The sequence below is a fragment of the Macaca nemestrina genome, chromosome 1 (genome assembly GCF_043159975.1).
Source record: "Macaca nemestrina isolate mMacNem1 chromosome 1, mMacNem.hap1, whole genome shotgun sequence".
Lineage (NCBI taxonomy): Eukaryota > Metazoa > Chordata > Mammalia > Primates > Cercopithecidae > Macaca > Macaca nemestrina.
In genome coordinates this window covers 86698391-86714755 of record NC_092125.1, presented here as the reverse complement: position 1 = coordinate 86714755, position 16365 = coordinate 86698391, and the positions used below count along the sequence as shown (strand labels likewise).

Below are 16365 nucleotides of genomic sequence, written 5' to 3'. Positions count from 1 at the left end.
GCTAACGCAGCAGGAAGAGACAGACAGCCTGTTTTTACTTCAAGTTTGTGTCAGGGGAATCAGAAGGACTGAGATATGAATTGACTGACATTTGACATTATCCATCACAAAATGCCTTCTTAGAGAATTACACTTGGAAATGGTCATGAAATGTTCATCTTCTGCCTTGATTTGATCTCTGGCACCAACCAGCGTTGTTGCCTTGTGCTAACACAATCATTCACTCTCTCTGCTGGAGACTGGTTTCACTTTATTAAACCTATGTTTTAAGTTCCTTAAGGTGGAGAACTATATGGATCTGTGAGAGTAATTTCACAGCTGCAAATGTTTAAGGTATTGACTTCCAATCCATGCTGACAGGAGGCTGAGGGCTTGGATGTTCCAGTCATTGGGCACCTGTTTCATAGTGGAGAGGGCTGAATTCAATAGCTTTTCATACAAATTCTATATTTCTTGAAAATACTAAGGGTGTTGATAAGTCCGACTTACTTTTGATGATGGATCACTGTTTATTATTTGGATTATAACTGGGGATGCAAAGAATGGAATAAAATGCCTATGACAAAGTTGCTGTTCCTGTGCATTTTTTCTAAATTTTTTTGGAGCATACATCAAAACAAAACAGAATGGAAATGAGCCCGTGCACTGCTAGCATTGTAACCATATGGAAATGATCCCATGCTCTGCTAACACTGTAACCATATGAACACTGCATGCATGCAGTCACTGAGGTGGAAAGGGGAAGAGAAGAGTAGATGCACCATCCAGCTCATTAAAAGAGTCAGTTTCACTAAAAGTTTATCTGTTTGATAATAATCTATCAAATTATTTATGTTTTGAACAATTGTGTACTGTCGAGATGATTTTTCTAAAACACTGAGAGACTACCCAGAGGTAGTTTAAATTTCAATGTAGACTTTTTTGCAGAGAACGATAATAGACAAAACACCATTAAACATACAATAGATATATTATGGTAGGGTGAAATTGTAAGGCAAATGGAGAATAGAAATAGGCATTCAGGAAGAAAAAAATCATCTGAAACTTCTCATTGTCAAAGAAAAATTTGGTCATGTATTTTATGAATTAATTATACTATCATATTGATATTCCAAAAGGCACCTTAAGACTGATGTGAGAATTTTGATTTTTAAAAAGTCCCATATTGATATTTGTATCTTTGCAACTATTTTAATTGTAAATAAAAATATTTTAGATAGCTTTAAAATATGCAAGGTTCTCAAAGATTCTTTAGAGGAACCACGCAGGAAAAAAGGTGGGGAGTAGTGGACAAAGCCGTTTTGGTCGAGGATGTTCACATTGACCTTTCCTTCCGCATCCCAGGCACACGACGCGTTCCCTTTGGAGAGATGACTTGGGGGGAAAAATAGTTTTTATTTAATTTTATTAAAAAATTATTTCTCGGCCGGGAGAAGTGGCTCACGCCTGTAATCCCAGCACTTTGGGAGGTCGAGGCGGGTGGATCACGAGGTCAAGAGATCGAGACCATCCTGGTCAACATGGTGAAACTCCTTCTCTACTGAAAATACAAAAATTAGCTGGGCGTGGGTGGCGCACGCCTGTAGTCCCAGCCACTCCGTAGGCCGAAGCAAGGGAATCGTTTGAACCCGGGAGGCGGAGGTTGCAGTGAGCAGAGACCCCGCCATTGCACTCCAGCCTGGGCGACAGATCAAGACTCCGTCTCAAAAAAAAAAAAAAAAAAAAAAAAAAAAAAAAAAAATTGTCATTTAGCTTTATTGAATTTTTATTCCCTGCTGGAAACGGGGACACAAACGCTCAATACTTCGAATTTTCACAATGGTTTGGGGAAGCAATTACTGGAAATCTCCTTTTTCTAAACAAGAAAAGCCAAGTCATGAAAACGTAAACAATGCCCTTTCCAGAACGAAAACTCTTCGTGCCAAAGAGCTTTCCTGCGCCAAAATGGCAGTCCCCAAATAAATGCCGTGAATTTGGAGGGGGTAGGAAAGGAATTCTGTGTTGCTAACGCCTCGCAGAAAACAATGTGGTAGAAGAGGGAGGTAGCTACATTTGCTCAGAAAAAGGGAATTCTTTCCCTCCTGAATTAACCCTTCCCCCACCCCCACTCCCATAAGGGTTAAAGCTACCGGCAGCTGGGGTCGCTTATTACATCCGGCTCCCCAGAGCAGGGCGCTGCTTTGACGCAGCGCTTCGATTCGGTATCAAACATCCTGCCATCGCAGTATCCTGCCAGGAAAATATCCTCCCGGAATGTTCATCACTTAAATCTAAGTATGTCTCTCTGGTCCAGGCAGGGATGGAAGTCTTAAGCAAATGCAGAGCCAGGCACCACCGCCAGGGGAACGTGACAACGCCCATGGCCTCAGAGCCCGTGGTCTTGAGCCACGTCTGGCCTCACCCATGGGGTGCGGGTAGGGATGGGGAGGTTGGCACAGGGTCTTTCTGGGGGAGGTGACCCGCACCGCTCACGTGCACCGCGCACGCCAAGCTCAGTTGGACCCGGTCCTGAACCGGGCGCAAGCGCTCAACATCCAAGAATGCACCACTTGCTTATAAAAGACATTTGGGGTCGGGCGCGGTGGCTCACGCTTGTAACCCCCGCACTTTGGAAGGCCGAGGCGGATGGATCAACAGGTCAGGAGATCGAGACCATCCTGGCCAACATGGTGGAACCCCGTCTCTACTAAAAATACAAAAATTTAGCCAGGCGTGGTGGCCCATGCCTGTAATCCCAGCTACTCGTAAGGCTGAGGCACGAGAATCGCTTGAACCCAGGAGGCGGAGGTTGCAGTGAGCCGAGATTACGCCACTGCACTCCAGCCTAGCGACAGAGCAGACTCCGTCTCAAAAAAAAAACAAAAAGTCTCGTCGCGTGTTAATATGTCCGCGCGGAGGGAGGGGGTGGAGAGGGGGTCCTTGATTGGCTCCCAACATTACTGAGCTACATCACCTGAGCACTGTTTCTACCCCAATTTCTGTAATGAGCAGTTTTTCTCGTTCTCTGCCGGCGCGCGCGCGCGCACACACACACACACACACACACACACACACACACACACACACAGAGGAGGCTCACATTCGGCCGCACCCGGCAACCGCTAGGGCGCATGGAGACATATTAGGTTACATAACCCTTCACCGTGTTCGAAACCCTTTCTCGATCGTGTGGGTGGCTCTGAAAAGAGCCTTTGGGTTCAGGACGCCGGGAAACGCCTCACTTGGAGCTGGTGTACTTGGTGACAGCCTTGGTGCCCTCGGACACAGCGTGCTTGGCCAGCTCGCCCGGCAGCAGCAGGCGCACGGCCGTCTGCACTTCGCGGGACGTGATGGTGGAGCGCTTGTTGTAGTGCGCCAGGCGGGAGGCCTCGCTGGCGATGCGCTCGAAGATATCATTGACGAAGGAGTTCATGATGCCCATGGCCTTGGACGAGATGCCGGTGTCGGGGTGCACCTGCTTCAGCACCTTGTACACGTAGATAGAATAGCTCTCCTTGCGGCCGCGTTTGCGCTTCTTGCCGTCCTTCTTCTGCGCCTTGGTGACGGCCTTTTTAGAACCCTTCTTGGGCGCAGGAGCCGATTTGGACGGGTCTGGCATGATGGCTGTGTCTCTCCAAAAAAACGCGCAGCGCTCGGAGTAACTCTATTTGTACGTTTTGTATTCAAATGAAGGCTCAGGATTTGCTCACTTCTGATTGGATCAAACGTTGTTCTACGTCATCGCTGGGAAAGGAATACGCAAATTAGGAGTGCCAGGTTCTTTTTCTGATTGGCTACCATAGCCATCCAATCGAACTCCGCGGTCTAGCCTACCTCCTTACCATAGATAAGGGCTCGCTGGAGTTCTCTTTCCTCTTGTTTTCGGTCTCGCTTTTGGATTCTTGTTGTCTTTTGCCCTTGAATCGGAAATGTCCGGTCGCGGTAAGCAGGGCGGCAAGGCGCGCGCCAAGGCCAAGTCGCGCTCATCGCGCGCGGGGCTGCAGTTCCCCGTGGGCCGAGTGCACCGGTTGCTCCGCAAGGGCAATTATTCCGAGCGCGTGGGGGCCGGCGCCCCGGTCTATCTGGCCGCGGTGCTGGAGTACCTGACCGCCGAGATTCTGGAGCTTGCCGGCAACGCGGCGCGCGACAACAAGAAGACGCGCATCATCCCGCGCCACCTGCAGCTTGCCATCCGCAACGACGAGGAGCTCAACAAGCTGCTGGGCCGCGTGACCATCGCGCAGGGCGGCGTCCTGCCCAACATCCAGGCCGTGCTGCTGCCCAAGAAGACGGAGAGCCACCACAAGGCCAAGGGCAAGTGAGGCCGCCCGCTGCCCCCGGGGCCCCTTTGATGGACATAAAGGCTCTTTTCAGAGCCACCCACCATCTCGAGAAAAGAGTCTCACTGAGCCTGCAGTTCTTTATAGGACGGAGTCCTGATCACCCTAGGCTCATGAATGAGCGCAGTGGCCACGGGGAAGGGCGCAACGGGAACCGAGACCCTGGAGACTGATTGGGTCGCATACTCGCCTGGTGGGCAACGTGTTCTGTTAACAGCAAGGAACCCTCGCCCACAGGTGGCTACCCCTTGCTCTTGAGTCCCATCGAAAACCTCTGGTAGGGGTTTTAATACGCTCACCGTAAAGGTGTCTTCATAATTACTAGTGACAAGTTCTCTTGACTCCGGCAAGGTTCCAGTGTGGTCGTCGAGTACAGAATGCAATTTCTTAATGATTTATCTGATATTAAAAGTATTTATGATCTCTAAGTAGTTTGCACTTTAATTCTGAAGAGTGAGTCTATGGATTCTATTTAAATTGCTAAGTTTTAACAATGTGAGCTCCACCAGGGTTAAGATTTAATCTATTTGGCTGGGAATTCTAAAGGTCATGAGGAAAGGTTCAGTACTTAAAAGGAACCAGATTAGCAGATGCTGAAAAGTATAAACCTTTTAAGAAGACTTAATTTGGAATAGGATAATTATTTAAAGGAATTTAGTTTGTTTAATTCCAGTTGGTCAAACATTAATCAAAGATCCGCTTAAATTGATTGCTAAAATCAGAACAAAATAATTTGTACACTGATTCTGAAAAGGAAAACTAAATCTGCGAGTTAAGCAAATTTACAATGAGTATTGTTAGAACCAGATGAATGATGACACATGTGGACTTGAGGAAAATAACTGTTTGTAACTACATTTTTCCTTATAAACAGGAGGGTTTAAGAGGGTCAGAGACCTCCAGGCAAATTAACTGAAATGGCTGTGTTAATAACCTCTAAATCTTGGAGGAGAGAGGTTCATTGATTTAATCCATTATAATCCCTTAAAAAATGTTTGCCACAAAATCAGAGCTCAGAAAGTGTTACTCTTCTGTTGTTATCTGTACAGTGTTCATTAATCTATTTCTCAAAATATGAATGATTCCTACTTTGTTTTTTTCTTTAATCCCCAATGTGATAGTATTTAGTTAATTGACACCTAACAATTGTATATTGCATGGGGTACATAGTGATATTTTGAATATATTTATTATCAGATCAGGGTAACTAGCAATTATTATTTATTGTAATAACAAATATAGGCCAGTAAAATGATTCAGGAATATTATATAATTTATATTTACCCTATTAAAATTGGGTCTACTCAAGTCGCCTTCCTGGACACCAGCTAACCACAAATCTGCGTGTCTTTAGAAAATATCCCAGTGCTATGAAACTATTTGAACCAAAAATTGGTAAGCAGCTGCTCCAACAGTGTGGATCTAAACAGCACAATATTCACAGTGTGTGTCATGAGTGGGCAGCATTTCAGTAAAACAAAACTGCAAGGACTGGCCAGGAAAGGAAGTAGCCTTCAGAGCTCTTTTCATTATTTTTCTTGTGAAAGCCTTCATTTTCAGTTGAAATTTATCTTTATGTATTTATATCTATGTAGGTCACTCTATCTCTTCAAATACACTTTAATGGTATTTAAGGTTTTTGCAGGGTCTGGGGGCTTTAAGTGTTTTGATTATCACCATGGATTTCCAGATTTTGTAAAAGGTTCTCAAATGGAGTGAAGGGGGAGGCAGCGTAGTGGGAGGGCTACTTTGGGGTAGCACTGCGTTTGTTATCTCTGAGGCTGTGGTGTTTCACACACAGCAACGAACCACACAGGCTATTTAATTTTCAGATAATTAAAATTTAATACAAAATGTAGTTCATCAGTCATCTTAACCACATGTGGCCAGTGGATACCATGTTAGCACAGATACAGAATGTTTCCAGCATCACAGAAAGTTCCACTGGACAGCTTTGGTCTAAGATCTGGTTCTCTATCCGGTTATCCGATTCAGAAATGTAGTAAATTACCCAGTGCTGCCTGCTTCAGTAAAAGAAAGTTCATTAGACTCTTTTTTATTTTTATTTTCATTTTTTTTTTTTAAGATAAAGCCATGCCCTGTGTCCCAGGCTGGAGTGCAGTGGAGTGATCTCGGCTCACTGGAACTTCTGCCTACTGGGTTCAAGTGATTCTTCTGCCTCAGCCTCCCAAGTAGCGCCCGCCACCATGCCTGGCTGTTTTTTGTTTGTTTGTTTTTTGGTTTTTTTTTTGAGATGGAGTATCTCTTTGTAGCCCAGGCTGGAGTGCAGTGGTATGATCTCAGTGGAGTGGCGAGATCTCAGCTCACTGCAACCTCTGCCTCCAGGGTTGGAGCAATTATCCTGTCTCAGCCTCCCAAGCAGCTGGGACTACAGGCGCCTGCCACCACGCCTGGCAAATTTTTGTATTTTTAGTAGAAACAGGGTTTCACCACCTTGTTGGTCAGACTGGTCTCAAACTCCTGACCTCAGGTGATCTGCCCGCCTTGGCCTCCCAAAGTGCTGGGATTACAGGCATGAGCCTGTAATGGAGCACTCAGCTTCATTAGACTCTCACATAAAGAAGACATCACCGTATGGTCCTGCAATTCCAGTCCTAGGTATATATACCCAAGATAAATGAAAATATACATTTATTCACAAACATGTACACAAATGCTCATGGCAGCATTATTCAGGAAATACAGAAGGTAGAAACAACCCAAATGTCCATCAACTAAGGAATGGGTAAGCAGATTGGGGTCTGTCCAATTACAATGAAATATTATTCAGTCATTCAAAAGAAATGAAGCACTGACATGCTACTACAGGGATGAACCTTGACAACATGCTCAGTCAAGTAAGCCAGATACAAAGGCCACAGATTGTCTGAGTCCATTGATACGAAATGTCCAGAACAGGCAAATCCATAGGGACTGAAGGCAGACTGTTGGCTGTCAGGGGCTGGAGGAAGGGAGTGCCTGCCTAGTGGGAACGGCTTCCTTTAGGGGTGATGAGGATGTTCTGGAACTAGACAAAGGTGGTAACTGCATAACATTGTGAATGTACTAAATGCACCTGAATTGTGTATTTTAAAATGGTACATTGTGTGTCATGTGAATTTCACCACTCAATTTTTTAAAAAATCTGAACCTAATACACGAATGTGTACCAAATCGTCCCGTAACCAGGAGAACAGAAAGGAAAGGCAAGAAAGCCTGGGGTCCCAGAAGGGCTGCGGGGAGGGTAGACCAGATGCCCGAGAGGAGAGAGGCCCATTCTAGTGCTTTTCAGGATGCTACTGGCCTACCCCAGGTATAAAGAGGGGCAGCAGGGACTGCCTTTGGTGCAGCAGCAGCCATAACTTGGGGACCTTGTGGAGAGAAGAGGGTCCTGTTGGTGGCTGTGGGCAGCTCATCTCCACAGGGCTGGCTGTCTTCCTGTGGATGCATCGTGACCTTTCTCTGCCCGCTGCATTCCCAGTATGCACCCACCTTCTCTGGAAGTTTACTCTTGATACTTCACACACCCCTATGGGCAGGCACTTTATGGAGGAAGAAGAGAAAAGGAGATATGTCCCAGAGGGAGAATGCAGCTGAAGCCAGCCTCAGGAGTAACCCACAGAGAGAGCTTGCAGTTTTGCAGAATGCAGCTTGGCTCAGCCGTGTTCCACATCCCTCTCCTCCCCTCTTCTGGCCGTGGGTCTCTCCCCAGCCCCAGCTGGTCAGTTCCCACATGGCTCAACACCAAAATGCTTGAGTCTTCCAATTAAAAAGAAAACAAAACATAAAAAACTACCACCATCTTCCCTGCAATTTCTTCCTCTCCTGAGATGCTGCATTAAAGCGTTTGTGATGCCAGTCCTTCAGGAAAGCAGTTTTGGGTACCTGCTCTGACCCCTGTCCAGTGTGGGTTGTACTGAACTCATCCTCGTTGTCCCTGTCTGTGTGTTTTCCCATCTCACAGGGCCCCCAACTCTGATCGCCAGAGTAGGCCTGGGACCTGCCTGAAAGAGTCTCTAGTTTCCTGCATGCCACTCACCAAGCGTCAGCTGCAGTGGGATGCTGGCCATATCTGTCTCACTGCTGCCTAGTGGCAGCTGCTTCTGGGCAGGCGGCTGGGAACACCAAGTCCAGGGCACCACCTGGCTTCCAGACCCTGGACCCAGCAGCCACCCCTCGTGGAGCTGCCCTTGGGCCCCAGACCATCTTTGTTGCCCAGTGGGCTGTGCCCTCAGCCCACTCATGGCCCTGAGTGGGCCCTACTGGTCACTGGCTGGCCAGGCCCAGGTTTCTCCTGTCAAGATAACAAACTAGCCCAAAGCATTGTGGCGGGTGGGCCTGTGGGGCTGAGGTGAGAGCCAGGCTTCCCAGACAGCAGGTATCTGGTGAACAGGCTAGACCTGGCTTCTGGGCCTTCGCCACCCACCGAGGGCCAGCGGAGGGTCAGGAGGGGTCAGGGAGGAGTTCAGGTGGTGAGTCAGGGAAGGGTCAATGGAGGGTCAGGAGGGATCAAGGATGAGTCAGCTGCTGGGTCAGCTGGTGGGTCCATGGTGGGCACGTGTGGCCACTGAGACACAGGCTGTCCTGGCCATGCCATAGAGAAAGGTGGGCTGGAATGGTGATCCCAACGGGAGTGCCTCTAATGAGCCAGGCCTGTTTAGCGTATCCTGAATATTCACTGCCTATTGTATACTTAGTGTTGTCCTGAATATTTAGTGTCTCTTGCATATCTAGTCATCCTAGATACCTAAGCCTCGTGTTTATTTATCTTAATATTTAGTGCCTCTTGCATACTTAGGGATCATTAACATCTAACATGTACTGCATCTTGTATATATAGTGGTCATAAGTATTCAGTGCCTCTCATAAATTTAGCAATCCTGAATATTTAGTGCTTCTTGTATAGTTAGTGATCATGAATATTTAGTGCCTCTTGTACAACTAGTCACCTTGAATATTTAATATTTAGTGTACTTTGTATACCTAGTGAGCATGAACACTTTGCCTCTCATACATTTACCAATCCTGGATTTTCAATGTCTCTAATGTATTTAGTGATTCTGAATATTTAGTGCTTCTTGTATATTTTGTGATCATTAATATTTAGTTTCTCCTATGTGTTTAGCGATCCTCAATATTTAGTGTCTGTGGTATATATATATATATTTTTTTTCTTTTTTTTTTTTGAGATGGAGTCTCGCTCTGTCACCCAGAATGGAGTGCAGTGGCACGATCTCCGCTCACTGTAAGCTCTGCCCCCCCAGTTCATGCCATTCTCCTGCCTCAGCCTCCTGAGTAGCTGGGACTACAGGCATCCGCCACCATGCCCAGCTATTATTTTTTGTATTTTTAGTAGAGATGGGATTTCACTGTGTTCGCCAGGATGGTCTCGATCTCCTGACCTCGTGACCCGCCCTCCTCGGCCTACCAAAGTGCTGAGATTACAGGCATGAGCTACCGCGCCCGGCCTATTTTGTGATCATTAATATTTAGTTCCTCCTATGTGTTTAGTGATCCTGAATATTTAGTGTCTCTGGTATATTTTACGACTATGAATACTTAGTGCCTTTCTGTTGTATATTTAGTGATCCTGCACATTAAGTGGCACTTGTGTACTTAGCAATCATCAATGTTTAGTGCCCTGAGGCCCCTGAGGCCTTCTGTTTACTCACTATCTCCTGCATATTCAGTATTTTGGTCCTGCCACCGCCTCTGCCTTTGAGACCCACAAACTCTACTTATGACTTATCTCTGGATCTTGTACTCCAGCCTCCAGAGCTGTGAGCCCTAAACCCTATTGTCTTTAACTTTCCCAGGCTGTGGTGTTTTGTTACAGCAGCCTGCATGGACAACTTTCGTTTGTCTATTTTACTTAACTAAGTGACCAGAGAAGGATGGAGCCATTCCCGGGCTGGGGATGACTGAGGGAAGTCTCAGTGTTTGGGTGGGGCTGGGGCATGGAGAACCTTCTGTGGGATTCTCTGCAGGGTGGTCAGGCCCCTTGAACAGATGTGAGTATCAAGTGGGTGAGTATGAGCCTGGAACTCTGGGAAACGTCCACAGTCCATGGCTTGTGGTCACTCAAGTCGTGGTTTGGATGAGCTCATGGGAAAAAGGAAGTGTCAGGGTGGAGCCCACAGGACCTGTGGTGAGAGGTCCCCCCACCCTGGCACACACGGCCTTGGAGCTGTCCCTCAGCACACCACACCAGGTTGGCCTGCTGACTTGCTGTGACCCCCAGCGTGTGGCCCGAGGGACAGTGAGCAGCTTCCAGGCGAGGCCCCAGGGGGCCTTGGCCCCACCACCAACCCACTGCTGAGTCACTGATGACCCCTTCTTAATGCTCTGACTGACCCCTCCTAACCCTCCCTGACCCCTCAGCTGACCCCTCCTGACCCTTTGGGTGACCCCTCATTTCTCCTCCCTGACCCAACCCTAACCCCTCCTGACCTTCCACTGACCCTTTCCTGACTCACCAGCTAACCCATCCCTGACCTTCTGGCTGACCCCTCCTGCTCTTGCACCTGAGCCCTGGTCTTCGTAAGCAGGACTTTATCTGGGAAAAGTCTGACAGCAGAGAGAGACAACACCTATGGACACCTGACCCCAGGATGGGAGGTGGAGAGGGGTAAGTTGACTCGCCTAGCATAGGTGTGACACCCTTACTCTAAAATTGTCTGTGAGCCCTTCCATGCCACGACCTGTAGCTTCAAGGTGACTTTTCATGAGTCCCTCAGGCACAGCAGCTGTTGGAGGCGACCCCAAGGCAAGGGAGCCCAGACACACTACTTTCCATCCAATCACCACTTTACCTCCCTTCGTGGCACTGAGTGGGTGACTGTCACATCACTCCCGCCATAAGCCAAGCTCTGGGATGGCAGGAGAAACCCCTCCTGGCTGCATTCTCAAGGACACCTGGACAGCGGATAAGTGCAACCAGTGGGACTATCCCTGCAGGTGTGCAGGGCAGCATGCTTGTGCATGATAGACTTGCCATCATCATATTTGTTTTGTTTTCAAGACAAGGTCTCATTCTGTTGCCCAGGCTGAAGTGCAGTGCAGTGGCAACAATCACAGCTCACTGCTTTCTCAACCTCAAGCGATCCTCCCACTTCAGCCTCCTGAGTAGCTGGGACTACAGGCAGGCTCCCCAAACCTGGGTAGTTTTTTGTATTTTTTGTAGAGACAGTGGTTTCACCATATTGCCCAGGCTGGTCTCCAACATCTGTGCTCATGCATTCAAAGGCCCTGGACTCCCAATTACAGGCATGAGCCACTGTGCCTGCCCCTATCATCACAGTTATAAAACTATCACATTTCCAACCCCAGGAGCTTTACCCACACAGTCTCAAAGCCCTTGCTTCTTGGAAGGCCTCACAGGGCCCTACAAAGAAAAGCCCCACTCTCTTTGTTGTTGAGAATGCTTTATTGGTCCCTTTTTATTTTTTCCCAGCTTCATTAAGGTACTGTTACCAGAAAGGGGGCTCAATCAAGACCCCAAGAGAGGGTTCTTGGATCTCATGCAAGAAAGAATTCGGGGCAGATCCATAAAGTGAAAGCAAGATTATTAATAAAGTAAAGGAGCTTTTCACAAGATGGCACTGAAAGCAAAGAAGGAAGCTCCTGCCCCTCCTAAAGCCGAGGAAAAAGCAAAGGCTTTGAAGGCCAAGAAGACAGTGTTGAAAGGTGTCCATAGCCACATACAAAAAAAGAAGATCCACATGTCACCCACCTTCTGGTGGCCCAAGACACTGTGACTCCAGAGGCATCCCAAATATCCTCGGCAGAGTGTCCCCAACAAGCTTGACTACTGTGCTATCATCAAGTTTCCGCTGACCACTGAGTATGCCATGAAGAAGATAGAAGACAACAACACACTTGTGATCACTGTGGATGTTAAAGCCAACAAGCACCAGATCAAACAGGCTGTGAAGAAGCTCTGTGACATTAACATGGCCAAGGTCAACACCTTCATCAGCCTGATGGAGAGCATATGTTCGACTGGCTCCTGATTACGATGCTTTGGATGTTACCAACAAAATTGGGATCATCTAAACTGAGTCCAGCTGGCTAATTCTAAATATATATATATATCTTTTCACCATTAAAAAAAAAGGAAGAAAGGAATAAAAGAATGGCTATTCCATAGGCAGAGCAGCCCTGAGGACTACTGGTTGGCCACCTTTATGGTCATTTCTTGATTATATGCTAAACAAGGGGTGGATCATTCATGTGTTTCCCAGGAAAGGGGTAAGCAATTCTTGGACCTGAGGGTTCCTTACCTTTATAGACCATGTAGGGAAACTTTCTGATGTTTCCATGGCATTTGTAGATTGTCATGACACTAAGGGGGGAGTATCTTTTACTTATAATTAATGATAACTAATGTATTATAATGAGCAGTGAGGACGACCAGAGGTCACATTAGTCCCCATCTTGGTTTTGGTGGGATTTGGCTGCCTTCTTTACCACATGCTGTTTCATCAGCAAGGTCTTTGTGACCTATATCTTGTGCCAACCTCCTATCTCATCCTGTAACTTAGAATGTCTAACCTCCTGGGAATGCAGTCCAGCAGGTCTCAGCCTTATTTTACCCAGCCCCTGTTCAAGATGGAGTTGCTCTAACTCAAATGCCTCTGACAGTATGATCCACAAATAAAGCTCATACATATTCAAGGTGCACAGCATGATGTCTTGGTACATGTCACATGGTGAAATGATTACCACAGTCGAGTCAATTAACACACCCATCACTTCATGTGGTTACCTGTGTGTGTGTGCATGTGTCTGTGTGTGTGCATGTGTCTGTGTGTGCAGTGACAACATGTAAGATCTACTCAGTTAATTTCATGTCCATGATATATTATTAACCAGAGTCTCCATGCTGTGCTTCAGGTCTCCAGAACTACTTGTCTTATAACTGAAGCTTTGCACTCCTCCTCACCCAGCCCCCGACTTTTTCAGACTCCATATATAAGATGGCTCATGCAGTATTATTTGTCTTTCTGTGCCTGGCTTATTTCACTTAGCATAATGTCCTCTGGGTTCATCCATGTTGTTGACATGGTTTCCTTCTTTTTCAGACCTGAATAATTTTCATTATTATAGTATAGTATAGCATGTAACAATAATATCTATACCACATTTTCTTTATTCATTCACTGATGGACATTCAGGTTGTTTCTGTATCTCAGCTATTGTGAATAGTGCTGTAATGAACATGGGAATACAAGTATCTCTTTATGACAGTGATTCTATTTCCTTTGGGCAAATACTCAGAAGTGAGATGGCTAGATCAACAAAATTAAAAGGCAACCTATGGATGGATGAAAACATTTGCAGACCATACATCTGGTAAGGGGTCAATACCCAAAATATATAAGAGCTCGTACAACTTAATAGCAAAAACGAAACAAAACAAGGACCAAATAACCTAACTTTAAAAATAGAAAAAGGACCTAAATAGGCATTTCTCCCAAGAAGACAGACATATGGCCAACAGGTATATCAATAGGTGTTCAACATTACTAGTCAAGGAGGGCCCATGCGGTGGCTCATGCCTGTAATCCCAGAGGCTGAGGTGGGAGGATTGCTAGAGCCCAGGATTTGGAGACCAGCCTGGGCAACATAGGAAGACTCCCTCTCTACAAAAAAAAAAAAATTTTAAATCGGCGGCGCGTGGTGGTTCCTGTGGTCCCATCTAGTCCAGAGGCTGAGAAGGGAGTATCCCTTGAGCTGGGGAAGTCTAGGCTGCAGTGAGTCGAGATTGCACCACTGCACTCCAGCCTGGGCCACAGAGGGAGATCCTGTCGCAAAAAAAAAAAAAAAAAAAAAAAAAAAAAAAAAAAAAAAAAATTCAGGAAAATGCAAATCAGAATCAGAATGAAATGTCTCCGAACACATGATAGAATGGCTACTATCAAAAAGACAAGAGACAACAAGTGTTGGTCACAATGTGGAGACAAGGGATCCTTCACACACTGTTGAGGGGAACGTAAACTGGTGCAGCCATCACGGAAAACAGGACGGAGGTTCCTCCAAAAACTCAAAACAAGGTCCAGTCTTTCTGAGGCCCCCTTCTGCTTGCCTGTGACCACCCTTCTTCCAACCCTCCAGCTCCAGGTCCCCTCTACTGCTCTTAGAGGCGGCGTCTTCGCACTCTGGGCCTTACGGCGGCTGCTCCTCCAGGTTTGCTCTCCAACTGCAGCCTTCCCTGTCCTGCGCGACCACCGGCCTCCTGGTGCCCTCTGCCTATAGTGGAAACCCCTCCAACACTGTGCCATCACCTCCGTTTACTCTCACCGCCTCCTCCACTTAATTGCAAGCTCCAGGGAGGCATGTTTTCATCTGATGCGTTCACCCCAAGTACTAACAGCTATGCCTGGCACATAGTAGATGCTAAATGGATATTTGATGAACTTAAAAACAAAATTCAAACGATTCCTTTCCTCTCTGGTCAATGGAAGACGGAGAAGGAATGAAATTGAACTCCAATAGGCAAAACAAAGGGCGGGAGGGTGGTGTGCTGACCGCCTCCTCCCGCACCCCGCTGGGCCCCAACCCACCCCGCCCGGCCCCCACGGGATCCTTTTCTACAAGGGTGAGAGGAGCTGACTCCGGTTTGGACTGGAAAAAAGTTTCCAAGAAAATAAAATTAGTGGCCCAAGCACATACCCCTCCTCCGCCCCGCGCAGGCTCTGAGATGCGTTCCAGCAATTGCCCAGGGACTTGGAGGGAGCGGGCATTTTCAGGGTCACAGAGGCCATCTGGGGAGAAAGGGTGCGGCTGTTTTGCTGAAATGTGAAAAGAGATGTCATTTGGAGCCCTGGACGCCATTTCCGGCTGGCTACCTGAGGTTGCGTGCAAGGGGCGGGTCCTTAGGCATGAAAATGACCCGCCCGGCAGCAAAGGCGCACAGGCCCCGGGCCGCAGAGCCCCTCCAAGCCGGGATCGGTCTTGGAGACCTGCGCGATGCAGCAGACAGCGGGACTGCGGGGCGCTGCAGTGCAGGCTGTACAGCTGCAGAGGAGCCGGGAATACAGGGGTGCGGGGCGCAGGGATGCCGGGCGCCGGGGACGGTCACTGTTGCTTTCTACTGGGTTGTGCAGGCTCAGGTTCCCAGGGCTGAGTGGTTGCTACTCTGCATAAAACGCTAAGACTTTGAGGCCCTTATTCATTCTAGGGGACGTCTCCCAATTGGTCAATTCAAAACCTCTGGGCCAGGTTGCGTTGGTTGCAGATTCCACCCTCTGAGTCTCCGCACGCTGCCGCTGCAGCTGCCTCGGGTCTGCTCCCCTCCGGGGTCAGAACCTCCGATGCTCTCCTAGTTTTACACGCGTTAAGTCACTGGTTTCTCGCAGCATCGCGTGTTCCCTAGATACATGGGCTGAGGCTTATTCTTCCTGAAAGTGAGGCTTTTTTCCCTTGGGCTTTCCAGAGCCAGCCCGCGTGGGGAGTGACGAGTGCCAGGCGCCTTTGTTCTGGGCTTGCATGGGTGGGACGTGCCCCCTCCTCAGCACTCAGCCCGGGCGAGCCTGGCCCGCCCATCGCCCCTTCTCAAGTGCATTTGTCCCGGGTTCTCGACTTGGTTCACTCTTTCCTGCTTACACAGATACACACACACACCCAGACCTAAACTTTATATAAACAGACATGAACTTAAAGAAACAAAACCCCCATTATGTGTCAACGCGATCCTTTTAAACAAAATCAATAAAAATTCAACACGATGTTATTTCCATACTTTTGTTGTCTTATTATTAGAAACGTGTATGTTAACTTTCCTCCTTTTATAAATGAGACATGTTCTAATTAACCATTTGTACGGTTGTTTTTAATGCTCAAATGGTCACACTGCAGGCCCAGGGAGGTATTTTGAAAACGCTGCTGTCCTTTTGGGGTCACCCTGATTGTTGGAAGCATCTTTGCTTTTGTTTTTGCTTTGTTTTTGTTTTGCTGAGACGGGGTCTAGCTCTGCCGCCTAATCAAGCTCACTGTGGCCTCAAAACTCCTGGCTCAAGCGATCCTCCGGCCTCAGGCTCCCAAG

General features: G+C 47.5%; 2 protein-coding genes and 1 pseudogene across 2 annotated transcripts; 2 read left to right on the top strand and 1 right to left on the bottom strand.

The window, feature by feature from the left end:
• Positions 1–3126: 3126 nt before the first annotated feature.
• LOC105499683 (histone H2B type 3-B) lies at positions 3127–3598 on the bottom strand. Its single transcript, XM_011772445.2, has one exon. It carries the CDS (start codon positions 3596–3598, stop codon positions 3218–3220), a length of 381 nt encoding a protein of 126 aa, XP_011770747.1. The 3' UTR covers positions 3127–3217.
• Positions 3599–3646: 48 nt separating this feature from the next.
• On the top strand, positions 3647–4747 carry LOC105499684 (H2A clustered histone 25). The gene has a single exon (XM_011772446.2). The coding sequence runs from the start codon at positions 3909–3911 to the stop codon at positions 4299–4301; it is 393 nt and encodes a 130-aa protein (XP_011770748.1). The 5' UTR covers positions 3647–3908; the 3' UTR covers positions 4302–4747.
• Positions 4748–5536: 789 nt separating this feature from the next.
• On the top strand, positions 5537–12669 carry LOC139359302 (large ribosomal subunit protein uL23 pseudogene; annotated as a pseudogene).
• Positions 12670–16365: the final 3696 nt, after the last annotated feature.